Below are 26,392 nucleotides of genomic sequence, written 5' to 3'. Positions count from 1 at the left end.
GTATAAGATACAGTGTCATTGCATCTGGAGAAGAGGGCCAGGGTAGAATGAAAAGCCACTACAGTTTTTCATATCGGATGGTGAAAGCACCTGGCGAGGGTCTCAATAAATCAAGGTCTTGGTTTGAGCTTATCACTAATTACTGTGACCTCACACGAGACATTTAGCTTCTCTGAGTTATAATTTTCCATTATTAAGGCAGAGTTTAGAGCAAACCAGTGGCTCAGGAGCCAGGAGCAGCAGCACCTCCAGAGAATATGTAAGAAATGCAAATTTGGAATTCCATTTCTGACTTCCTCAGGAACTCGGAGAGGGACCCAAAGTCTATTATTACAAGTCTTTCTTTACTACAAGTGATTCTGATTCTCCCTAAATTTTGAAAACCACTAGTTTAGATGAATTCCAATCTCCCTCCAGCTTCCACACTGTACTCTTGTTTGGATGACTCTGCGGAGGTTCATAGTCCACAATCCTTCGTCCACCTCCAGTTGTTAACTGAGTGTAAGTAAGCTGATTTTCCCTTGTAGGGTGGAGGGCAAGGCTGTATGTGTTGTCAATATGAATGTATGTTTACTTATGTGTATGTGAGTTGGCTTTTTGATGCCGGGATCAAAGTACCTGACATAAATAACTTAAAGGAGAAAAAGGTTATATTGGTTCACAAGTTCGGAGGTTTCAGTCCACACTCAACAAGCTCCACTGCTTTGGGCTCAGGTGAGGCAGAACATGATGACAGAAGGGCATGGCAGAGGAAAGCTGCCCAGCTCATGGCAGCTGGGATGCAGAGAGAGCTAGAGAGGGGGCCAGGCACAAGAACTGTCCTTCCAGCGCATAATCCCAGTGGCCCACTTCCTTCAACCAGGTTTTAACTTCCACAATTTCTGCTGCTGCCAGTCGTCCATTCAACTATCAATGGATTAATTCGTTATGGATTAATCCTCTGACAAGGTCAGAGACTCTATGGTCCAATCACTTCCCTCAAACTCCACCTCTGAACATTGCTGTATTGGAGACCAAACCTTCAACATACACGTCTTAGAGGACACCTCCTATCCAAACCATAACAGTGGGTACATGCACGTGCATGTGTATGTGTGCACGTGTGTGGTAACAGGAGGTTGGTGTGTAGAGATTTCCAGATTTCCTGCTTGCTTTCTTGGATGATGAGGTGAGAAGCCAGTTGGAGTAGATGAAAGCAACAGATCATGCTGTGCAAGCTCTTCCCCGAATAGGCATATGACAGCTGTCATGGCATTAACCTTCTCCAACGTAAGTGGAGCTAGGGCAGAGCTGGGTCTAGAAGTTGGTCTTCTGCTTGTCATCCTAGTAGTTGCCCACTGTATGGTGCTACCACCCTCTCCCCCATCTCTCCACCTCTGACACCTGTGTTCCCTGGGGCTGGCTGGCTGCTGTTTAACAAGCACTGCTGCAGGATGCTCCCAGCCTGGGTTTTCCTCTGCCAGAAGTCGCCAGCTGGGTAGCAGGAATCCTCTGCATGAATCCTCACAACCAGCTGAGCTCAATTTATGAAGCACCATCATGCAACACCCAAAGGTAGACTTGCCCCTAGTGCTTGTGTGTGGAGTACAAGAGCCTACATATCATTTGTATAAAAATGTAAATTTTGTAAACAAGCAAGCAAACAAACTATTATATACAACATTTTCTCTCTTTCTACCCTGATAAATATTCAATATCCTTTCATTATGACTTGAAAGACTGGGTTCAAATTTTGATTTCTCACACTCCTTGAATTAGCACTTTAAGAAGCAGTATAGAGACATGCCCCCTGAGTCCTGCACCACCCCATGCCTCACCCTGTGCTGCCTTACAGATGCTCACATGCACACGTACCACCATCTCAGCCCACATCCATCCCAGCTCTGTCCACTCCTGCTCTGCAATGGCAGGTTGTATTCTAGAGTTACACCTTGGAATGGTGGAATTCAGAGGGAAGTGTGGTTGTGATGTGAATAGTAACTGTCTCAAAGAGAAGCCAACCAAATAAGACATTACCAACTGCTTCTCAGTGTCTGAGAATTTCTTTAATCCCAGGTTAACTACAACAAACCTTGTTCTGTCTCTGGAACCCACATTTTCACTGCTGCCTGAAAGGCACCACCTTGCAAGTGGCTTCTGTGGGTGCAGTGTTTTGGTTACATATTCACAATACTACTTTAGTAATGGTAATATTAGAGCAAGTTTCAAAAAGAGAGAAATTTTTTTTGTTTTCTTATTTAAGAATTTTCTATTTTTAGTTAGTCTAGGCACTTTCCATTGCATCAGTGAATATAACTTGGTTCATTCCATGAAAATCAAATAACTGAAAAGCTAGCAATGTATTTCTGTCCTAGACAATATTTTTATTTGCATTTTGAAGTGTTTTTATGAATTGGATTTCAAGACTAATTGAATCAGAGATGAATTTTGCTCAGGAAGTTGAAGTATTTTGTGAAATAAAATTACCATAAGAAATTGACCTAATTATTCAGAAATTTCTAATGCAAAAAAGGGCTAATACTGTTTTAAATGTCTCCAAAGAAGAAAGCTCCAGAGCATAGCTCCCTCATGGCAAAGAAACACACTTTTATTTAGTTATCTCTTCAGATGCACAGCTTTTAGCTTATAAGAACTCAGCTTCAGGGTATACTTTGTAAATGCATTATACTAGTTTTAAAGGCTCAGTTCTTCAAAACTTGTTTTCTCTTACATAATATTTTCTTGTCATTTTTAACCATTGTTGGAGAGATATGAATGCTATTTTTGTATATAACTGCTTAAATCTTATTTGTTCTAAACCTAAGTGGCCTACTACTGTTATTATTTTTTTAAATATTGAGGAGGCAGTAGTTTGTTTTAATATAATAGATAAGAGACCAGAAGACTTCAGAGTCTTAACTATTATTAAAACTTTTTTTTTTTTTTTTGCTTCATTTAAAGTTTTTGGAGAGTGCAGTTTGGTCTTTACTTGCCCTATGCAAAGATTTGACTTTACGCTGATGATTTAGAGATTAAAGAGATGTGCGCAAAGTCTCAGGTAGCTGGAGAAGAGTTAAAGAATTACTGTGATCCACACATCCTGATTGGGACCACACCCCACGGTCTCTATGCTGATGCCAGGACATGTGTCTTAACTTGGTCTGACTATTCCTGTGGACTTTCTGTGTCCACCACCATTCCCTGTCTTGAATTTGCCTCAAACCTAGGGGTTTCACTGGCTGACTTACTCCTGCCTGTAGCCTTCCCCCTGTGTAATACCCTGGTAATCCTACAGTCTACATATAAGCAATGTGCTTGCTCAGCAAATACTGCTTCAGAGAGGCCCAGCTGGAGATCTGCCCCACTCTCAAGGACATGCCAAATAAACACACAAAGAGAACATTTCTGGACTAAAAATGCAAATGTTGCTTGGAAAGTCTTGTTTTTTTTCCTTCTACAACTACACATCAATTCAGAATTCCTTAATCCCATGGCCCCAGCCTCGGCCCTGTATTCAACTGCTTTACAAGATGGGGATGGGGGAATCTCATTTACTAAAACACATTCTCCAAAAAGAAGAGAACTAAATCCCTTAGGATCTGGGGATGTGAAAGAGGTGACCCTGCATGCACAACTCTGGACAGTGCTACTCCAGGCACAGGGTTGATGCTGAGGCTTCCAAGAAGAGGAGAGGATGGATATAGTTCGACCACTTTGACACTAAGGGTGGCTTCCAGGTTTCTGAAAGTTGTGGTGGATGATGATATCATTTACCAGGATTCCTAGAAGAGCGTGGGTTGAAAAGGAAGATGATGAAGTCCGGTCTGATAAGTTGGATTTGAAGGCTCATCTGACATCTGGGTCCACTTGGCAGTTTGGGTTTAGAGGCCTGCCCCTCAGAAGCAGGTGCTGGCTGGAAAAAGAGATTGGGGAGCCACAGCAAGGATGTAGCAGTGACTGCAAGGAAAGAGGGTGAATGGGAGTTCAGAAGGAGAGACCAGGCAGAATCGCCAAGAACACCAGCGTGAACAGGTGGGAAGAGAAAGAATGTCTCTACCTTGTTCCTTACTGTCCCTGCCTCCTTCTGTCTCCTTGATATAAGATCTTAGATCCATAAACCCAGTTTCTGCATCTGTAAGAGAGGACGTCGCTGTCCTCTATTTCATATGGCTATTAGAATCGACTAACTTGGGGCAAACATGGTAGATTGAGCAGACATGTTTGCTACTGGTCTCTTCAGTCCCCACCAAGATGCCTGTAGGCTGGGGAAGAGCTGTCAACCAGCAGAGCAAAGGGAACAGGCAGAAGGTGGCAGCAATGAACTTTTGAAAACCAAAATGCACAGGGGTCCACCACATGCAGAAACAGATTTAAAAACCAAAGAAGATTTCTAGGTCAGCAGGGAGGGAGAAACTGGAACTGGCTAATGTTTGAGAAGTGCATTAAAATTCACAAAGGCAACTCTCTTCAAAGAATAAATGCTCAGGTGGTAAAAATACTGGTTCATTGTATGGACAAGTCACAGGATATCCATTCCTTCACTAATGGATAGTTGGATTGTTTTCAGTAAAATAAAAGTGTGAACTTACATGAGGAGAAGACCTAGAATCATCAGAATGCTTGATACCTCTGGAGAAGAGGAAGAAAGGGGGTAGAGATGGAGCACGGAGTTTTAACTGTATTTAATTTAACTTTATGTCTTTTTAAAAAGATCTGAACATTTTCCTGATTTCTTTCATTACCAGACTATAGGAGAGCTATCAGTTTTGTATTCTGCTACTTTGATGAATTTGTATATCAGCTCCAGAGCCTTTGGTGGAGTTTTTTTGGTCTTCTACATACAGGATCATGTCATTAGCAGAGATACTTTAAATGTTTTCTTCTAGCGGTTGCAAAATTTGTGGTCTAATTCCTAGGTTTTTGATCATGCTGAGTGACTTTTGTGCAGGGTGAGAGGTAGGGGTCTAGTTTCATTCTTCTACATATGGATATCCAGTTTTCCCAGCAGCATTTGTTGAAAAGTCTATGTTTTTGGCACCTTTGTCTATCAGATGACTGTAACTGTGTGGGTTTGTCTCTGTGTCTTGTATTCTACTCCATTGGTCTTTACACCTGTTTTTGATGGCAACACCATGCCGTTTTGTCACTACATCTCTGTAGTATAATTTGGGATCTGGTGCTATAATGCCCCCAGAATCCCTCTTCTTGCTCAGTATTGCTTAGCTATTGTGCCATGTGAGTTTTAGGACTGTTTTTTTTTTTTTTCTAGTTCTATGTCATTGGTATTGTGATGGGAATTGTATTGAATATATTACTTTTGGCCATTTTGACAATATTAATTCTGCCTATTCAAGAACATGGGAGGCTTTCCATTTTCTAAGGTCTTCTTTAATTTTCTTCCTCAGCGTTCTGTAGTTTTTGCTGTGGAGGTCTTTCACCCCCTTATTACCTTATTACCTATTAATATCATATTATTATTATTATTAGGTTATTGCTCACTAACATTCTCTTTCCTGGGTATCCTCAGTTTGCTGAGATAGTTTATTTGTAATATCATACATCATTTTATGCAGGTACATTACTTTTGTAGTTGAGAACTAGTAGATCTGCTTCATTAATTGCAAACTGTTTTATCTTCGGAGGAAAAACACTGCAAACACAAAATAGCATGGTTTGCACTAATCTGAGTGGTGCAAACTTCATGAAGTGTTATTTTGTGGACTTCCTATAGAAAGCATAGATGCAGTTAACCTGCTCCTGTGCAACTTTTGGTCTTTTGGATGTAAAAATATTTCTGAAAAGAAAATTTTTAAATTGTGAAAAACAATATAATAACATTCTGGAAAGCTTGTCAAGTAGAGGGATATAGGGGGGAAATCATACTTAATCTTAGTTGTCTTAATATGGCAATTAGCCTTTTTCTCTGGTCTTCAAATGATTTTTTTCAAATGAATACATTATGTAACTGTAATAGCTGCATCATTGGCAATTGGGTATTTTTTTGTTTGTTTGTTTACCACTACACCATAATTTTGTTACAGTGTGATTTAGGCCTTATTTTCTAAGTATGCTTTTTATTTTGAAATAAATTTAGATTTATAGAAGAATTGCAAAGATTGTGGAGAGAATTCCTAAACTGCTTTCACCCAGTTTCTCCTCTAGTTAGCTTCTCACATAACCCCAGTACATTTGTCAAATCCAGACTGTTAGTGAGGGTGCTGAGCAGTAAGAGTACAACACTATCGACTAAATCAGACTACTTGAATTTTACTGGTTTCCCTGACAATGTCCTATTTTAGCTCCAGGACCCAAGACACCATATGTGTTTAGTTAAATCACATTTTGAATGTTTGCACACCAGTCCATGCAGGTGACGTACCACCTGCATGACCTGGCTGTTGTCCTGTTTCTAAATATTTAGACTGTTCATGGTTTCCGTGTGTCATAAGTGATACTCTGAAGGACAACTTCACGGTGCAGCCTTCTCTTAAGATACTTTCTTCAGGCAAAGTAATCACGCTTCTGGGAGCCAACGGATAGAACAGATTTATGGCTCTCGATATCATTGCACATTGCCAAATTATCTTTCAAAATGCCTGAATACTCATTTGCACTGCCATAAGTGATTTTTTTTGAGAGCAGCACATTTATGTACACTTGTCAGCATTAGTTAGTTACTCTCACTTAAATATTTTGGCTTAATTTAATAGGTGAAAACAACATTTCAATTTTTAAAAATTATGTTTCTTTGATAGCTCACACATTTGAATATTTCCCCATGTGTGTTGACTTGCTATCTCTCTTCTTTTGTGAGTTGTCCTTCATATTTTATTTATTAGGGTCTGCATATGTTTTTATCAATATGTATGAGTTTTATAATCAAGATATCCCTTGGCCTGTCATTTTGCTACAATTATTTACCCCTCAATCTATTGTTTTGAATTTTCCTTCTGTAATTTTTGAAGTGGGTAATGAAAGTTTTATGATTTAGAATCCATTACTTTTATTTTTTTAACCTCTTTTAAGCTTATAAAGTTTCCTCCATAAAAAAAATAGTCCAGTTTTAAAATTCAGTTATAATTTGGTTTCCCATATTTAACAGATTCCTCTAGAATACTTTGGTATTTGCTCCAAACATCTGACCTGTCCAGCTCTCACTCACCAGCTGTGGTTAGGTCCACTTCCCCCACAGGCAGGAGGAAGCCCCCTTTTGTGTGTTCCCAGCTGATTAGGTGGCACACTCCTTCTCTGTGTTGCCCCAACTAGAAGGGCAACTTCTGGCTTTCCCCCCAGCTTGTTGGGGAAAAGTAGAGGCTGCTTTCTCTGCATGGGGCACTTTCCCATCTCCACGCTGTCTGCCTCATGCCTAGTTCTGTGTCAGGTAGAGCCGGGATTGTAACAAGGACTAAGACTCTTCATTTTCCCTTGCCAATGGCTGAGAGCTGGCTAAAAACAAGACTAAAGACTTGACATCTCAAAATGCATTCTACCATAGTGTATAACTAATTAGAACAAATAATATATATAACGTAAAATAAAATTTTTTTTAAAAGATTTGACATCTCTGCCTACATTTTGCATCCATCTCCTTTACTCCAGGTCACATTGGAGTCCAGGAACAAGGTCTGATCTGATAATCATCTTGTGATGAGTCAAACCTACCTCCCAACCCCCAGGAAACAGCAACTTTCTTATCAGGGATAAGGTCCTACCTGACCAATCCTAAGATGAGAGACCACAGATGACCTTGGTTAGTTGTGGTAGCAGCTGTGAAAAGCCTCCAGCTGTAGAAACCCTCAACCCTTGCCTTCATTCCCCAATCTGTGAAACCTCGAAGCCATTGTTAGGGTTAAAGACACAGGTCCCCTTGTCTTTCCAGTGGCTACACTGATTAAAATTCCTTTCATGCTTTTTACCTTTACCTTTTGTGTTTGGTTTTTGGGTTAAGTGGCTGGACGTGATTTGTTGGATCCCCAGAGTCAGGCCTCTGACCTAGGACTCCAGTAACAGTATGTCCTGTGTGTGTCACAAAAGTGCTCTGTATCTATCTTCCAGCTGTAGTGTTTCTCATACCCAGTTGTAATGTCCTGCTAACTTGTTTTAGCCCTACATCTCTCTTCATCTTCAATGTGACCTCACTGACTGACCCAGTGCCTGGTACCTACCTACAGGGAGCTCAACTCGTATTTTAGGTGTATAAAGAAGAAAATAAACTAGTGAAAATACCAATGAAATGGAGTCAGATTTAACCATGTTCCAGCAGGGTTTGATTTAAATAATTTCTGGAGAACATGAAAGTAAAAGGGACAGCATTTTGGAGTTCATGTTTCATGGGACCAAGATATTGTGGATACTACGGATTGACTTGTTCGACATCCATTTAACCCTTTTTTCTAGGTGCTATTACCGTTCTGCAAAGGCAGAAGAAATACATTTCTCAGACTTCCCTATGGTCAATATTCTGAATGTAAATTAGGTCCCACCCAGAGTCCTTCACTGGCCTGGGTGTCTAGAGACAGCTGTGGCAGCTGTGATGGCAACGGGGAGGGTGAAGTTGGGGGCTTCCTGGTTCTCGATTGCTCCTGTAGAGCAAATCCCCTCTCCCCTTAAAATAGACTCAATGGAGGCTCCTTGCTTCCTTTCCTCTAGCTTTGATGCCAACTTCCACAACTACCCTTTTGCTTACAATACTTGGAGTGTTTTTTCTGTAGAGAACCGTTGCAGGTACACAGAGCTGAAGATAACTGGTTTCCCCACCCTTGAATTGACTTAAAAAGCCTGCCTTCAGGGGCACCCAACCATCTGGTGCAACTGTTCCCAGAGCAAGGGGAGCAAGTGCTGTTCCTAGGACTATGGATATGGCTGGGCTTGCTAGTTATTTTATGCTTCTGTGAGGGACTGATAATTTATTTCCACTGTCTTTCTTCCCACTTTTCAGCCATCTTTATGGTTACATTAGCACAGAGTTCTTAACTCAATAACAAAGCTGACCAGCATTGGGTAGTTATGCAGTCAGATCGAAGCATAAAGCTACCTGGAAAAAAACCGAAGAGAAAGTTTCAGACCTTCAATGTGGAAAGGGTTCCTATAAACCAACGAGAAAAAATTAACAACCCAATTGAAAAAGTGCAAAACACATAAATAGAGGAAGAAAAGTAGGCAAATTCATATGAAAATATTCAACTTTCAAAATCAGATTTTCCAAGTTTTGTAAGACTTCCTATTTTAGAGCACTTTTAGTTTCATAGCAAAATTAAGAGGAAGGCACAGAGATTTTCCATATACTCCTACCTCCACACATGCACAGATGTCCCCATTATGAACATCCCCCACCAGAGTGGCACTTTTGTTATAATTTAATTATGAACTTCGCTTAAAGTCAGTAGTTAGAGATTTCATATTTGGTGTTGTATACACTATGGGTGTAACAAATGAACAGGACTTGTATCCATCATTAGAGTAAAATAGTTTTATTGCCATAAAATTCCTCTGAGCTTCACTTTTTATCCTTCCTTCTCTGCAATCCCTAATCTGTTGAAACCTCTGATCTTACTGTCTTTATTGTTTTGCCTTTTCCAGAACGTCATATAGTTAGAATCACACAATATGTGGCCTTTTTCAGATTGATTTCTTTCAGTTAGTAATATGCATTTAAGTCTCCTCCATGTCTTTTCATGGCTTAATTTCTTTTAAGTGCTGAATAATAGTCCATTGTCTGCATGTACCGTAGTTTATTTATCCACTCACCTACTAAAGGTGAATTTTGGTTACTAAAGGATATCTTGGTTACTTCCAAGTGTTAACATATATGAATAGAACCACAATAAATGTCCATTTTGCAGAGTTTTGTGTAAAGATAAGTTTTTGACTTCTTTATGTACCAAGGAATGCCAATGCTGGATAATACAAGAATATGATTAGTTTTATAAAAAAAAACAAAAAAACACACCAAATTGTCTTGCAAACTGATGGAACCATTCAACATTCCCACCAGCAGTGTTCCTGTAACTTCACCTACTTGCCAGTATTTGATGTTGTCAGTGTTCTGGATTTTGACCATTTGAATAAATACTCAGTGATATCTCATTGTTTTTATTTACATTTCCCGGATGACATTTGATTATTTGATATGCTTATTTGCCATCTGCAGATCTTCTTTGATAAGGTTTTATGGTCCAGTTTTTAATTGGGTTGTTTTCTTATTGTTGAGTTGTAAGAGTTCTTTACTGTCTTAGTTTGTTCAGTTGTTATAACAAAATACCATGAACTGGGTGGCTTATGAACAGCAGAAATTTGTCTCTTATAGTTCTGGAGTATGCAAAGTACAAGAACAAGGGACTGACAGAGTCACTATCTGGTAAAGACCTACTCCTTGGTCCATTTGCTGTGTTTTCATAGGAAAAGAGGAAGGGACACAGTGTGAGGACTCTTTTATAAGCACATTAATCCCATTCACAAGGGTTTCTCCTTATGACCTAATCCCCCTGAAGAGGCCCATCTCCCAATGATATCACAATGGGGATTGTATTCAACATAAGAATTTTGGGAGGACACAAATATGCAGCCTACAGCATTTGTATATTTTACTAACAATTCTTTATTAGATAAGTCTTTTGTGAATATTCTTTCCAATATGTGGCTTGTCATTTTATTCTCTTGACAGTGTGTTTTGCAGAGCTGAAAATTTTAAGGGGGTTACTCACTTTATTACCTGTATTATTTATATGAGGTTTCCCCATACAATAACATAAGCTTCCAAATTAGTTCATTTTCTAGATATAAGTTTGATTATATTTTTTAAAATTCTCTAATGTATTCATTCTCTTAAATCATCAGTTGTCAATAGGTGGGGGAGGTCAGTTTTGTGCCCCAACCCAGGGTCATTTGACAATGTTGGGATATCATGGTTTTCACAGCTGTGTTGGGGAGAGACCAGGGATGCTGTCAAACACCCTTTGATGCAATCACACATACCCTACATAAACCATCCAACTGTCAATAGTGGGGCTGGGGTTGTGGCTTAGTGGTAGAGCACTTGCCTAGCACGTGTGAAGAACTGGGTTCAATCCTCAGCACCACATAAAAATAGATAAATAATAAAGTTATTTTGTCCATCTATAACTAAAAATATTTTTAATTGATTTTTAAAAAATAAATGACAGTAAAATGCATTACAATTCTTATTACACATATACAGCACAATTTTTCATATCTCTGGTTGTATATAAAGTATATTCACACCAATTTGTGTCTTCATACCTGTACTTTGGATAATGATGTCCATCACATTCCACCATCATTTCTAACTCCCTGCCCCCTCCCTTCCCCTTCCACCCCTCTATCCTATCTAGAGTTCGTCTATTCTTCCCATGCTCCCCCTCCCTACCCCACTATGAATCAGCCTCCTTATATCAGAGAAAACATTTGGCATTTTTTGGGGGGTGGGGGGAATTGGCTTACTTCACTTAGCATTTTCTTCTTCAACGCCATCCATTTACCTGCAAATGCCATGATTTTATACTCTTTTATTTCTGAGTAATATTCCATTGTGTATATATGCCACAATTTTTTTTTATCCATTCATCTACTGAAGGGCATCTAGGTTGGTTCCACAGTTTAGCTAGTTGTGAATTGTGCTGCTATAAACATTAAACTGTGTCCCTGTAGTATGCTGTTTTTAAGTCCTTTGAGTATACTTAAAAAATGTCAGTAGTGCCAAGGTTAAGAAACTGCCTTAGACACAGAAATTTTGCTTTAAGAATTTACCCCAATTGAATGACAGAACATACTTAAAAATTTATTCAATCTTTTTTTGGGAGAGCAATATCAGTGGTTAGTAAAAATTGAGATATATGTATCTCATTATGTTTTCATAGGTATTTATCTTAGAAATATTTGAACATGTGTGCAAAAAGGAATATGCCGATATTCTAAATGTACATGCATGCTCTATATAAGAGAATTTGGGGACATAAGACCTTCCATGACTCTTTTCCTATGATCTTATCTTCCTTTTGGATGTCGTCTTTTCTGTGGATAGGGTAGTATAAGAACATCGCCCAGGATTCCCCCAGGAAGTCATTTTCTAGTTAGGAAACCAGAAGGGACTGATCCTTCCTCTCCAGACCCTTGGTTGAGCCAAGAGGAAGCACATGGTCTGAGTTTAGCCAATCTTATGGGACTTTAAATCTTGAACTAATGCAGAACCAGAAAGCTCACTGAAGTAGTGAAAGTTGTAGGTGTGGGGGGCAGAAGAGAGCTGTCTCCTGGTCTCACAGTTTCTACTAAGTGACAGAACTGAGCATCTATTACTTGGTCTACCAGAGGACTTTGGGTTTGATTTATTAAAAACGTTGGTGAGACAACTGATTACTTACTCAGTAAATAATCAGAAAAATCTGAGGTATATCTGGAGAGTTTTATAAAATGTATGCAATATCAAGTTAATACCACATAATATGTGGGGTTAATTGAGAAATTTCCTCTGCTTTTTTGAATCATTAAAATAAATTTGAGTAATAAAAACACTCCAGTGTAATAAAGAAAAAAACATTGGTGAGCATCCCTGGTAACAAATTTGCCCTAGTGCAATAAATAGATATATTGGATCTCTGTGAATTGCAAAGTATCCTAATTGATATGCAGGAGAATTGTTTGTTGTCATAAAAAAAAAGCACAACAACACATTAGTAAGTGGAAAATCGCAGTGCAGAACATTCGCTCGTTTAAGGAATGTTCATTGAGCCCTATTGCTTACTAGTCTCTGTATACTGATCAAGGCTGACCTGGTTCCTGCCCTCATGGACATTATTTTAAATGGAAAAACATGAGAGATATATTGTTTGACAACAGCAGAATGCCAAGTTCTCTTAATTATGGCACACGCATTTCAGGGAAGCATTTATGGCCATTAAACATAATGATTTTAATGACTGTAAATTAAGTGAAATAAAATTTAAAACTATGAGCATATATGTATAAGTACATAATTACTACATTATAGTTACAACAATTCAAAGCAATAAAAAACACACAGAGAATCAAACAACTTTTTAAAATGTGGTATGTAATCCAAAGGAGACATACCAAAATGCCAATAGGACTCATCTCAGAATGATATGATCTTTTTGCATTTTCTAAATTATGACAATTTGCATGTTGCTTTAGAGTTTATAATTATAAAATGGTTTCAGACAAGTAGACAGTAAAATGTTTAAAAAAATGTAAATCTTATTTTATACTTAACCATATTTTTAAAATGTTTCATTATAATAAAATTCTAGCTATATAAGCAGACTAATGCAGAATCAGAGACAGCTCTCTCCTGCCCCCAACACCTACAACTTTCACTACTCAGGAATTTAATCTTCAGTGATTTTTTTGGTTCTTCATTAGTTCAATTATAAGTATATATTATAATTATTATATATATTATATATTATAATTATTATATATATTATATATTATAATTATTATATATATTATATATTATAATATATAATGGGTAAATAAAAATTCATTGTCTTTCTTGAATCCATTTCAAATGCCTAGAGTCAAGTCATGTATGTCTGGTCTACAACAAACAAAATCTTGCTTTCTGGCCCTTTACTATTAGAACTTATGGAATGGACCAAGGTCAATAGTGGGGCTGATTTCTCTACCAGTGACAGGTTGGGAGGGGATAGCAAAAATTTTGTGAGGTCAACTGAGAAAGGGGTGGCACATCAGAGGGATGACTGCATTTCTGGCCTGTGGAGCCGTCTTTAAGCATGTTTTTTTTTTTTTTTTTTTTTTTTTTTTTTTTGTGAGTACACACTCTTAAATCTTGTGTAAATATACTGATGGTAAGATGCATTGATCTTTTAACATAATTTCTTTGTTTGGGGGCAGGCAAGGTGGGGCCTCCTCTTGACATCAAGCTGGGTGCCCTGAACTGCACAGCTTTCAGCATCCAGTGGAAAATGCCACAGCGTCCTGGAAGCCCAGTCACTGGATACACTGTGAGTACATGTGGGGATTTCTGCAGTGGGCATGTTGGGGTGACTGTACATGCTCCCTATCTTTGTACCTCCTGAACAGGTTGAGTATGCCTTATTCAAAACGCTTGGGATCAGAATTGTTTTGGATTTCTGACTCTTTTCATATTTTGGAGTATTTACATATACATAATAAGATGTTATGGGGATGGGACCCAAGTCTGAATACACAATTCATTTGTTTTACATACACCTTATGCACATAGTCTGAAGGTAATATTTTTAGTGGACTTGCATTTTGACTGTGATCCATCACTTGAAGTAAGATGTGAAATTATCTACTTTTGATGTCACATCAGGCACAAAAAGTTTCAGATTCTGAAGCATTTCAGATTTCAGATTTGTGGATTAAGGGTGCTCAACCTGTCTATGGCCTCCTTACTACCAGCCCTCTCATATTAATAACCGCCTCATTCTCTTCTGGTGAAACTATAAGAAATATTTCAAGGGCATTTCTAAGACCCCTGAGAATGACCTCTGCATTAATCAGGATCTATCCAGTTCTTTCTCTGTGCAGCAATGGAAAAATATAAAGCAAGTAGAAGATATGGTTTCTGCTATCCAATTGCCTAATATCATTGGGAGAATAATACAGAAACCTGAGAAATCATAGGGAGTCACTGTGGAATGTTATCAATAAGTACAAACAAATGTATGAACTGAATTAAAGATATGGTCAGGCAAAGTGGAGGAGGGAGCATAGAAGGTACCCTACAATTAGAGGCTGAAAATTGGGCAGATTTCGGTTCTCCAAAATGTTTTTGTTAAGTAGTATTATTAAAAATAAACCAAGTTTTAGAAGTCAGGGTATTTCAGATAAATATTTGGAGTTCTGAAATCTCTGAGACATCCAGACAGTTGGACACACTGATCCCATATTCCTATGGGACACCAAGCCCACTGGAGATGAAGGACCCATCTGAGATGGGATGAAAGCCCTCAAGTCTGACCAGTCCCTACAGACTCCAGTTCACCATCAGCAAGTATTCATCATGACCTCGTCCTCTGGTCTTCTTAGAGAAACATATTTCTGAACTCACGGCATATCAAATATGGGAAGATGCAAGATTACCTGATAGGGTCATGGTTTGGGGAAATAGGAGAGGAGCGGGGTCCAGCCCCCACTCCCTCTTCACAGATACGTTGTCTTCCTCCCAGCCTCTGCAGGCTTCTGAATTTGCAACCCCACCAGGTATGTCTGATGTTCATTCCCACAGAACTAGTAACTAGTGGGGTGGCCTGATGCACCTCAGAACCTGCTTCCTTTGTGAGCAATTCAAACCTTTGATCTTGGAGAAGTAGGGACTCTGTTCTTACCAGGTGTCTGTGTCTTTTCAAGGTCTTTTACTCTGAAGTCGATGCAGATAAGTCCCTGCAGGAGCGGTCGCACAGTGTGCCTCTCAGCCAGGATACCCCAGTTGCTGTGAGTATGTCCATGCTGGTAGCCCCTCAGAACACCTGGGCCTTGTCATTGAGGGGAGAGTCAGAAAGATTTCTAAGTTACTACGTGAGCTGCCATCCATGTAATAATCATAATGAATGTCTGCACAGTCCTTTAGAATTTCCAAACGTCTTTGTGTACCTTGCTTCTGAGATCTGCCATCTATCTTTCTAGAAAGGCAGGCATTTGATAAAAGAATCCTGGTGCAAATGCAGGACTCAACCCCATTTTGTCATGAGAGGAAACAGTGACCTTATGGCTATTTTTCCCCCTGTTTTCTTCATAAAGTTCAATTTTGATTTTTATTTTGTTGCAATTTCAATAAAGCTTTAGAAATAAATATAACACATTTGTATCTTCCCAACTGCCTGGAGACACAATGCAGAAGAAAATGATGTAATTTGAAATGTATATTCAAATGGTCTAAGTTGTTTATTTTCCTTGTCAAGCTCAGCATCAATTGTCAGCTCTTCCTCTGTTTCTTTTGTTTCCCTTTAAGGTCCCTCTGGGTAACGTCTTGCCTTAGGCATCTTCTGGTTTCTTTTCTTTCACTCTCTTCCTTCCTTATTCTGCTACTATAACCTCTCAGCTGGAGTCTTTGAGGGGCTGTACAAGGAGTTACAGCAGTGCCCGTAACACCATTCTAATGGTGGTGGAGGCAGCAGAGGCAGTGTTTGTCTGTCCTATTTAATAAGTGCCTGCTAGGTGCAGCCCAGTTTGAAAACTATTTGTCATCTTTGATAAGTGGCTATTACTTATTTAGTGTCTGTCACCCACCAGGCTCTATCCTCTCATGCTTTACATTTGTTTTTCCATTTAATCTTCATGACTATCCTATGATCTCATCTTACTAACAGGAATGCTGAGACTCAGAGAGGTGAAACAATGTCCTCAAGTCATATATTAGTAAGAAATAGCATCTACTGTAAACCCAAGGCTGATATGTCTGAACTCCAGAACTAGCTAGTGACCCATAAAGAATGGATGCACACTTCCAGCTTGCTTGTATTTTTATGGCATGCTTTTAATCTTGATCTAGACTTTTGTTAAGCAGTCCTTGTTAGCCTCAGAAGCTGACAGCCCCAGCCTTTGTGGTCCACACTACCATAACAGGGGAGATTGGGTTGTCTAGGAAACCACAAACTTGAGGTTCCCTGTCCTCTTGACAGCTCTGGAACTTTCCACAGATCCACTGACCTCAACCAAAGGGTCAGCATTTTCCCTGGAAGTGCCCATAGCCAGCCCAGCCTTATGTCCTGTGGAGTTACAGCATCTCAGTGGAGGTATTGAGAGTGCAGGGCTAGGGATGCCATGAAGTTGGGACAGTACTTCTGAAATTGAAAGCCTGTCTGTCGTATGGGATCTGGGCTGAAAATTGACATCTCTGTGAAAGAGACTGCAGGGAAGTGAGAAAATAGGGCCAGGAAGGAGACCAATACAGTGGGTTTCCAGATCTGCTTTTTCTACTTAACATGTTGCAAGTTTGGCCAAAGCCACTTAACCTGCCTAAGCTTCCACTTTCTCCCATGAAAGGAGATAATACAGACTGTTGCAAAAAACAAATAAAATCATATATGCGAAAAGTCTTTCCTAAAGTGTAAAAAGGCCTTACAGATGTTAGTTACCATTCCTGATGACATTTATGTTAAATATATTCTCTGTTATTTACATCCAGTCATTAGCATATGCTGTGAAATTCTAGCATTTATCATCTTGCTGATTTCAACAAACTGGCGCAGTGGTTTCTACATGTCTAGCATGAGATAATTCACCATCCCTATTTTGGGGCAAACATTTAGTCTTATTGGAGAAACCACATTCATACCAATAATGCAATTAGAGAACAATGTAAGACATATCAGCTGTCACTAACATGGCACTTACAGTCTTTTCCTTCCTAAAGAAGAAAAGATGAGTGTAGGACCAAGCAGTCCAGAGTTAACTTAGGGCTGGAAATAGAAGCAAGGAACTTTCTAGAAAAGCAGGTACGAGGGAGGGGCATCCCAATGGGAGGGAATGGTTTGAAGCCCAGGAATGAGTGTGCGTGTGTGCATATGCCTGTGTGCATGTGTGTTTTGTTGGGGTGGGGGGAGTTGCATGTATACAGCATGGAGAGAGGAGGTGGTAACTGGATGTAGTACAGTAAGTCAGGGAGAGAGGACAGCCTGACAGCAGAGTGGCTCTGGGTTTCTGTGTGCTTTCAGATTCCCATATTACATCCAACCAGCTGGGTAACCTTTCTGGGCCCATTTCCCATCAACAAAACAGGGACTCTGATAGTATCTGTGCCACAGGTGGTGGATCTGTGGTTCCCAAGCTGTGCTTCAAGGAGCCCTGGGGCTCTGTAGCAAGCTCACAAGGTCATTGCAATATTTAAAATTTTCAAGGAAAACAGCAATGTCTGTGTGAACTACTGTACTAACAAGTTGTTTGGCTAAAACTACTTAACAAATGGAATTGTTAGGGGCATTTCTTTTGGTCTAGAGATGCTATAAAAGTGTTATGTTAGAAACTAAGTGTGCCATGAACACAGAAGGTTCGGGAACCTCTGTACTACATCCTACCATCCTTAGAATACAGATGTTGTGTTAAAAGAGGTGATAGATGTAAATCCCTCAGCATAGTACCAGGCATAGAATAAGAACTAGGTAAGTGCTTGATAAAATTCACATTGCATAGATGCGTGTTTGCTACCCTGGCTATAGCTAAAGAGAAGGGGCAGGTGCTGTGGGTTCATTTCAGTCCTGATAGTGTTTTCTCACTCTTTCCCCCGCCCCCTCTCTCTCTTTGTTGTTGTTCTCCAGGTACAACCTTATCAACAGGCAATTTTTGTAAGTGTGTTTTAGGAAATCCTGCCCCAGTGCAGAATTTGGTGGGAATTTCATTAAAATGTTGAATTTTGCTGCAACCCCTCACACTGATTAAGGCAGTGGAGAGTGCGTCTCTTGGGCTAGCAGGAACTTCTGAGTGCACTAGGTATATTTTTAATCTTTTAGAGAGGAACTGCTTTTATCCTTGTGTGTGCTGCTTCACCTCACATGGCAGACTAAGGTTAAGAGAAGCATCTTTAAAGGTTGAAGTAATTTAAGCTCTGTTTCGAGCCTAGGTGAAACTGATTGAAGAAGAGAGAAAATGTTAAAACTAGTGATCCGCACCCTGGAGGCACTCTTCCTTCCCTTAACCTCTCCTTTCTTTACTCCAACAAATCCAGATTGTCTTTTCCATAAGGCAGGACCCAGCATCTAAAAATGGTTGATTTGATTTTTCCAGATTAAATGCCAAACAGGGGATTGGATTGACAAATGGTTGATCTGATTAAAATGATAAATTGAGCAAAATAACTTGGTTTTTAATGTGGAATTCTGATGCATTGTTGGATAATCTGCCTTCTAGAGGCTTCCAATTTGGTTAGTATTTCACACCCTCTGTATCTTTTGTCTTAGAAGAATAGCTTATAGATGTCATCCTGGAAAACAAAATAGTAAAACAAATCAGATCATTTCATAATATTTTAGAGTTAGAAACAGAAAAGGATGTTGAGACTGGTGGTTTCCACACTTTTTGATCATGCATACCATCAGTTAAAAAAATATTTGAACATGCATCAATGTATGTATATTTATGTATTTATAAATTATACATATACCACTGTACTAATATATTATGTACATTTTTAAAACCCACAGAATTTTTTAAAGGAGGAGATAGAATAGAAATAGAAAGTTCTTCTGTTTTCTCCTGGCATCTAAGTAGATTGTCTCGTTCACCCAAGGTAGAGGCACCATCCCTCTGCTCTGTTACCTGTTGGTCTTGTTGACCCGGAACAGTGATTCTGTTTGGGTCTATCTAAGGTTAGAGAGAAAAAACTTATCCAGGAATCAGAAGACATTGCATCTAGTCCCTGCTTTGTCGTTAGAGCAAGAGTGACCTTGTCCAAGGTCACTGAGCTCCTCTGAATCTCTTTTTGAGACTATAAAATGGAAGGATGGATTAGCAATGGTTCCTGACTGGAGATATTTTGCAAATGTGTGTGGGGGGGTGGTATGGAATATGTGGGGGCATTTTAGTGGACAAGCACCAGGGATGCTAACTTCCTGCAATTCTCAGGATAGAGGGAAATTTTTCCAGCCCTTGAATCTAATACTTCCCCTGCAGCAAAGCCCTGGAAAATGCTCTCTGATTTCCTGTAGGCACTTGAGAAAACAGAAATCCCTACAAGTCCTTCCCTCTCTGCTCTGCATAGGCTTCCTCAGAGCTGCTGGAGAAAGGACTCCAGGAAGATGTCACTTTTCTATTTCTCTGGTGTCTTCCATTGAGTGGATTCTCAACAGCCTCTAAGAAAACCTTGACTTGTAGAGATACTGTGAAGTTGAATTCATGTTTACTATTTATCAATGAAGCTTACATAAGAAGAATTGAACAATTTTGATGTTGAACCATTTCCCCAGAGAGGATAAATGGCATTCCCATTGCCGCCCAGCAGAACCTGGATCTCCTGGCTTCTAGTTCAGTTTCTATTCACTTCCTGACTCCTCTCAGCTGTGCTCACTGGACTAGTGGGTAGGACAACCTTTGCTTCATTTATGAAGCCAAATGATCTAGGTTTTCAGCTATAGGAGAAAATAGTAGCATGTAAGTACATAACATTGAGGTCCAAACTCAGGGTAAGAGACAAGTTCAGAGCCTTTCAATGTGGTTTCATCAATGTAGAGTGAAAGGTATTTGGTAAGGAATATTCACATGTTTTGGGGGATTTCTATGTGACTACCCAGATTGGGTAGTGAGGATACAAGTCTTGCAGTCCTCAAACTCAACGTAATAGTAATTTTAACAGGATATGCCTTGTGTTTCACTCCTGGGACCCTTTGGATATTATTAGGGCTCCCCTGGTGGCTTCCCTGTGCCTAAGGCTCTTTCCATCCCATTGTTTTGCCAACTCCTTGTGACCTTGTCCCCAAGGTCCCAAATGGCTCATGATCACATCTACATTCTAGCCAATAAGTGATGAAAAGAGGAAAACGAACACGTGCCTCTTCCTTTTAAGGGATAATTCAGAAATTGACCTCAGCATTTTCACTTTCAAAATATTGGTCAGAATCTAGTCACATGGCAACACCTGGAAGAAAGGAACACAGGGAGTCTCCAAGTGGCCACATCCAAACCAAATATAAGAATTTCAAGTCAAGAGTAATGAATACTAGAGGATGACAAGTCATCCAGGTCAGACTGTGACTAGAGGGAAAAGACAGTTGAACTTGAACTTTGGAAAAACAGGCTAGCCTGAGAGTTAAATATACTATATCTTGACGTCGGGCTTAGGAAACAGATGAAGTTGTGGTATGTCTTAGGATGTAAAGTAGACTCACTGTTGCCCCTAAGGACAGTTTTATAAACTGTTTGGAACTGGTTTCTTCATTTGTGAATTGGGGAGTACAGGACTGACCTCTTAGGGCTCTCATTAGGATTAAAAGAGGCAATGATGTGCCAAAATCTTATGAATTTCAAAAGGCTACATAAATTTGAGCTATTACAATTATACCAATTATGAGATGAAAACTTGTGGTTATGGCAACCTGTGACAAAGGCAAGAATCCCGGGGAATTGCTCACCTGCTTCAAAGTTGCTCGAACTTCCTCCTTGGGCTCAGTGAAATGACTTGCCTCGATTGTCTTCCCCAGAAGCAAATCCACTGATTAAACAATACCTACAAGGGGTGTTGGAAAGACAAAAGAGGCAAGTTTGGTTCTGAATTTCAGAAATGTGTAGATAAACACAAAGCACTGTTATTTTGCAGCAAAGTACCCAATTTTCAAAAAAAAAAAAAAAAAAAAAAAGAAGAAGAAGAAGTGGGGGAATGTGCCAGGAGAGACAGTTGAATTCATCTGGTCTCTGGTCCAGGGCAATTTCTCTCACTCTATTTCTCACCATCTTGTGTGGAAATAAAGTGCAAAAGACATAAACATCAGGAGTTGTTCTCAAACTTCTACAAGGCAATAAAACACTGTTTTTTTAATTTGAAAAAGAGCACATTCCACATCTTCTACAGTTTGATGCAAGTCTGAAGCTATAGTTGCAAGACATTCAAGGACAGAAATGTGAAGTTTTGTGGAATTGTGTGGTATTCGTCTAAAAATTCCAAAGGTTATCTTAAGTTGCAATATAACAAGGGGCTCCCCTTGGGAGGAGAGATCTTAAAGTGATGACAGTTAAATCATTTGGACCCAACTCATGGCCCCAACTCCTCTATACTCTTCACCCTTGAACCCTCATACCAATTTGCTGGCATATAAACAGGAAAAGACAGGCTGGGAACCGTTGGCTCCCGGGAGGCTCACCCAATACCTCTCACCTGGCTAAGAGCAGCATTGACTTTCCACATGGTATGAACAGTTCAGGTGTTTTAAATCTATATGTGGAACAACTAAAAATATAATTTTCCTTTTTTCAGTGGTAAGATTTACATTTATTGTACATTAACTCCACATTTATAAAGTAATCATAATCTAGTCTTCAGTGTTTATGATAAGTAACATTACTTAGTGTTTCTCATCTGGTATTATCCAGTTAGACCTTGTGCCATGGAGTCAAACTGAGCAGGGTGAGAATCCCCATTCTGTAAGTTATTACACCAATATCCTTCGGTTAATTGTGAATTTTTCAGAGCTTTATTTTTCCACTTCTGTAAATAAAAATAAGAGTGCCACCAACTTCAAAGGACTGAGGAAGATTTAAATAAGGCCATGTGTGTGAAAACACCAAGGGCAGAAAAATCACCCCTCAAAGGGTAGTTAAGGATAGCTAACAAGCTATGTTAAATTTTTGAGTTCTTTGTATGTCCTGGAGATCAATGCTCCATCTGAGGTGCAGGTGGCAAAGATTTTCTCCCGTTTTGTAGGCCCTCTCTTCATGTTCTTGATTGTTTCCTTGGCTGTGAAGAAGCTTTTTAGTTTGATCCCATTTATTGATTCTTGGTTTTATTTCTTGCACTTTAGGAAGAAGGAAATCAGTTTCTAGGCCAACGCAATGGAGATTTGGGCCTACTTTTTCTTCTAGTAGGCACAGGGGCGCTGGTCTAATGTGTAGGTCCTTGTTCCACTTTGAGTTGAGTTTTGTGCAGAGTGAGAGATAGGGGTCTAATTTCATTTTATTACATAAGGGTCCAGTTTCCCCAGCACCATTTGTTGAAGAGGCTATTTTTTCTCCAATGTATGTTTATGGAGCCTTTTTCTAGTGTGAGATAACTGCATTTATGTGGATTTGTCTCGGTGTCTTCTATTCTATACCATTGGTCTTCATGTCTGCTTTAGTGGCAGTACCATGCTGTTTTTGTTACTATAGTTCTGTAGTATAATTTAATGTCTGATATTGTGATGCCTCCTGCTTCACTTTTCTCACTAAGGGTTGCTTTGGCTATTCTAGACCTCTTGTTTTTCCAAATGAATTTCATGACTGCTTTTTCTCTTTCTATGAAGAATGTAATTGGAATTTTATTGGGAATTGCATTAAATCTGTATAGCGCTTTTGGTACTATGGCTATTTTGACAATATTAATTCTGCCTATCCAAAAACATGGGATATCTTCCTATCTTCTAACGTCTTCTTCAATTTTTTTCTTTAGTATTCTGAGGTTTTCAGTGTAGAGGTCTTTCACCTCTTTTGTTAGATTGATTCCCAAATGTTTTATTTTCTCGGAGGCCATTGTGAATGGGACAGTTTTTCTAATTTCTCTTTCAATTGATTCATCATGGATGTATAGGAATATGATTGATTCATGGGTGTTAATTTATATCCTGCTGCTTTGCTGAAAGCATCTATGAGTTCTAGAAGTTCTCTGGTGGCATATTTTGGGTCTTCTAACATATGTCATCAGCAAATAGGAATAGTTTGAATAAAGAGAGGATTCTAAAGCAAAAGCCCACCAGAGCATTGAGTTGGTGTGAGAGTGTGTTTTGCTGCTTGAGATGAACCTGGAGTGGCATTTGGGAGAAAATAAGAACAGGTTCTTGGATCCACCTGCTCCCTTGAGACCATTCAACTTGACATAATCCCAAGGACAGAGGTGGAGCCAGGATGCACAGATGCCAGGAGTAGAGCAGGAGAGGAGCGATGAAAACAAGACTCCATGTTCAGCAAAGACCCCTTGTGCAGCTCCATGGAGAGAAGATGAGCAGGAGGGAGAGAGATGCAGATTGGAGACACCTGCTCTCCAGGATGCTGTAGAAATGACTCAGTAGGGAGTCACGGGGCCTCTATGAGGGCCTTGGAGTGAAAATGGAAAATGAGAATGGTCTAAAAGTTGTGGTAGAGATAGACCACAGGAAATCGTTCCTGTCTTTGGAGTTAGTTACTCCAGGGCCAAGGGCAAGGGTATTATCTTAGCCTGCTTTATGTTGCTATAACAGAATATCACAGACTGGGTGATTTATAAAGAAAAGAAGTTCATTGGTTCATGAAACTGAAGGCTGGGAAGTCCAAGGTCATGGCCCTGACCCCTGCTCAGCATCTGGTGAGGGCTTCTTGCTGCATCACAACACAGTGGAAGATGGAAGGACAAGAGAGAATGAGAGAAAGGAGGCGAAGGCACCTTTACAACAAGCCCACTTTCTCAATAGCTAATCCTCTCCCTCCATAACTAGCCCACTCTGCATGGCCATCCATTTGTGAGGGCTCTGCCCTCAAGACCAAATCACCTTCTGTTAGACCCATCTCTCAACACTGTTGCATGAGGACGGAGCTTCCAGCGTATGCACTGTGGGGTCACATTCAAACCACAGCCGATACTGATGCTCTTGACAAGATGGGTCAGTGCTTGAAGCTGGTTTCTGGATGAGGTAATCTGTTTATATGGGACATTTTGGCGCTTGGTTTCTTTCTTTTATTTCACTTCAGTTCATTTATTCATTCATCAAAAAGCATTGCATGAGCATTTGCTGTGGGTCTGATAATACTATGCTAAGCTCTGGGATGCCAGAGGAATAAGAACTGGCCTTCTACCCTAGAGTGGGTGGGGAGAAGGTGACAAATTAACAGACAGTTACAATGTAAGGTGAGTGGTGTGAAGATTGAAGTCCACCAAGGACGCCCAGGAGGTACAGAGGAGGGGCACCTAACCAGACTGGGGCTGGGGTTAGAGATATGAGGTAATGTCTCAGCTGAATTGAGTCATGAAGGATGAGCAGGGTGAGCCTGGCAAGAGTAGGCAGAAGGACACTTCATGTAGAGGGAGCAGCAGGTTCAAAGGCCCAGAGGCAAGCGATTGAATGGCATAAATTTGAGTCCTGCCAAGTTCTTAAGTATGACTAGAATGTAGAATACAAGAAAAGGAGGTGGCATGGAAGGATGTTAGAAGGATACACAGGGGGACACAAATAGCACTATTCTAAGGGTGTTTTAAAGTCGAAAGAGTTATGATGGGATTTAAGATTTATAAATATAACTTTAGCAGAGTGTGGGGTCTAAACTGGAGTACAGGCACTTTGGTGGCAAGGAGCCACAGGGCCCATTGTCTTAATGTTGAGGATTTGGACTTGAATGGCTTATAAGAATGAAATGACATAAACATTCAAGTGATACAAAAAAATAAAAAAAGGTGGCTGCAACTGAACTGGTAACTGATTGGATGGATGGTGATTTGGGAGGATGAATGAACAAAGAGAAGGCAGTATCAAGAATTTCTCGCTTGGGTAAAGTGACATAGATGAAGCAATGTTTTGTGATACTTTTGCTAGTAGGGGGAGGAATGAGGGGGTGAGCTTTGGTTGTGTGGAACTTGAGCTGCTTGGTAGTCGTCCAGTAGAGTTGGTCAAGAGGCAATCACAAATGCTTGCCTGGAGGTCAAGAGGCAGAGCAGGAGGTGTAGACGTTAGAGGTGCCACCACAAAGGTGGTACCAGAAACTCAGGGTGTAGGAGAAGAGTTTGCCCACAAGTCTACAGAGGGGAAGAGAAGATGGTAAGGGATGAGCTCCTGGGAAAGACCAGCTCTCCAAAGGACAGCAGAGAGAGGGGAGAGAAGGATAGAAGATACTAGAAAGCAGCAACAAAAGAAGTAGGAGACCAAGGAGGAGCGGAACCATGGTTTACAAGGAAGGCCAGAGATTTCAGAAGCTAGAGCAGGCAACAGTATGGAAAGCAGCAGAAAGTCAAAAGATGATGTTGCATTGGATTTGTTAAAGAGTTGTTGTGGGGGCTTTGGTAGGAACATCTCAATAGGTTTGTGGAGGAGAGAGGCCAGATGGGAGTAAGTGGAGGAGTGACCGAGAGGTAAGGAAGTGGAGACATCTTTTGGAAGATGTCTCTGAGGGGAGAAACTAGGGGTGCATGTGTGGTAGGTAGGGATGATTATTTTTGAGATGGGAGTGATTTGAGCAAATACGGAAAAATCAGGTAGATGCAGGAGACGTTGGAGATACGTGACAAATAGAGGGGAGGAAGCAGATAGGTCCAGAGCTCAGGAGGTGAGCTACCTCCTAGACCAGTGGTTCACAAATCTGGATGCCCATTAGACTCACCTGGAGAGCTGTAAGCAGATGCCTGGACCTTGTCCCCAGAGATTTTGATTTAAGCAGAATGTAGCGGAGCCCAGGCATCAGTTTTTATTTGTTTTCAAATCTCTATTTACATTTTCAGATCTTCTAATGATTCTAATGTGTAGTCAGGGTTTAAGAACTACTGTATTAAATTTTGACAATTATCCATTGAATGCTTTCAAAACACTTTTTATGAATTTTCTTAACTTTCTTTTGCAACAATGAATGTTTCATTACCTGCAGAAGACATTTTGAATAAATATGTTACGCCTGCTCTCAAGTGGCATACAGCCTCATAGGAGAAACAGTAACAATCTGTCATACAGGTCTCTTATCTAAAGTGCTTGGGACCAGAAGTGTTTCAGGTTTCATTCCTCCCTCCCTCCCTCCTTTCCTCCCTCCCTCCCTT

General features: G+C 40.0%; 1 protein-coding gene and 1 long non-coding RNA gene across 5 annotated transcripts in view; one reads left to right on the top strand and one right to left on the bottom strand.

The window, feature by feature from the left end:
* Nucleotides 1-26,392, top strand: part of Egflam (EGF like, fibronectin type III and laminin G domains) — a 180,617-nt gene that overhangs the window by 47,091 nt on the left and 107,134 nt on the right. For both annotated transcript variants that reach the window (XM_048802877.1, XM_048802876.1), the window contains 2 exons: nt 13,870-13,979; nt 15,355-15,438. In XM_048802877.1, coding sequence (XP_048658834.1) covers nt 13,870-13,979; nt 15,355-15,438 — 194 coding nt within the window. The remainder of the gene's footprint in view (nt 1-13,869; nt 13,980-15,354; nt 15,439-26,392) is intronic.
* Nucleotides 1-26,392, bottom strand: part of LOC125616731 — a 62,017-nt gene that overhangs the window by 27,470 nt on the left and 8,155 nt on the right. For all 3 annotated transcript variants that reach the window (XR_007347463.1, XR_007347464.1, XR_007347462.1), the window contains exons 2-3: nt 21,066-21,160; nt 15,333-15,479 (exon numbers count right to left, since the gene is read on the bottom strand). This is a non-coding gene — a long non-coding RNA (uncharacterized LOC125616731). The remainder of the gene's footprint in view (nt 1-15,332; nt 15,480-21,065; nt 21,161-26,392) is intronic.

Source organism: Marmota marmota, unplaced genomic scaffold, assembly GCF_001458135.2.
Source record: "Marmota marmota marmota unplaced genomic scaffold, marMar, whole genome shotgun sequence".
Taxonomy (NCBI): Eukaryota; Metazoa; Chordata; class Mammalia; order Rodentia; family Sciuridae; genus Marmota; species Marmota marmota.
Note: the sequence above shows the minus strand (reverse complement) of the source record. Positions and strands in the feature narration are given on the sequence as shown.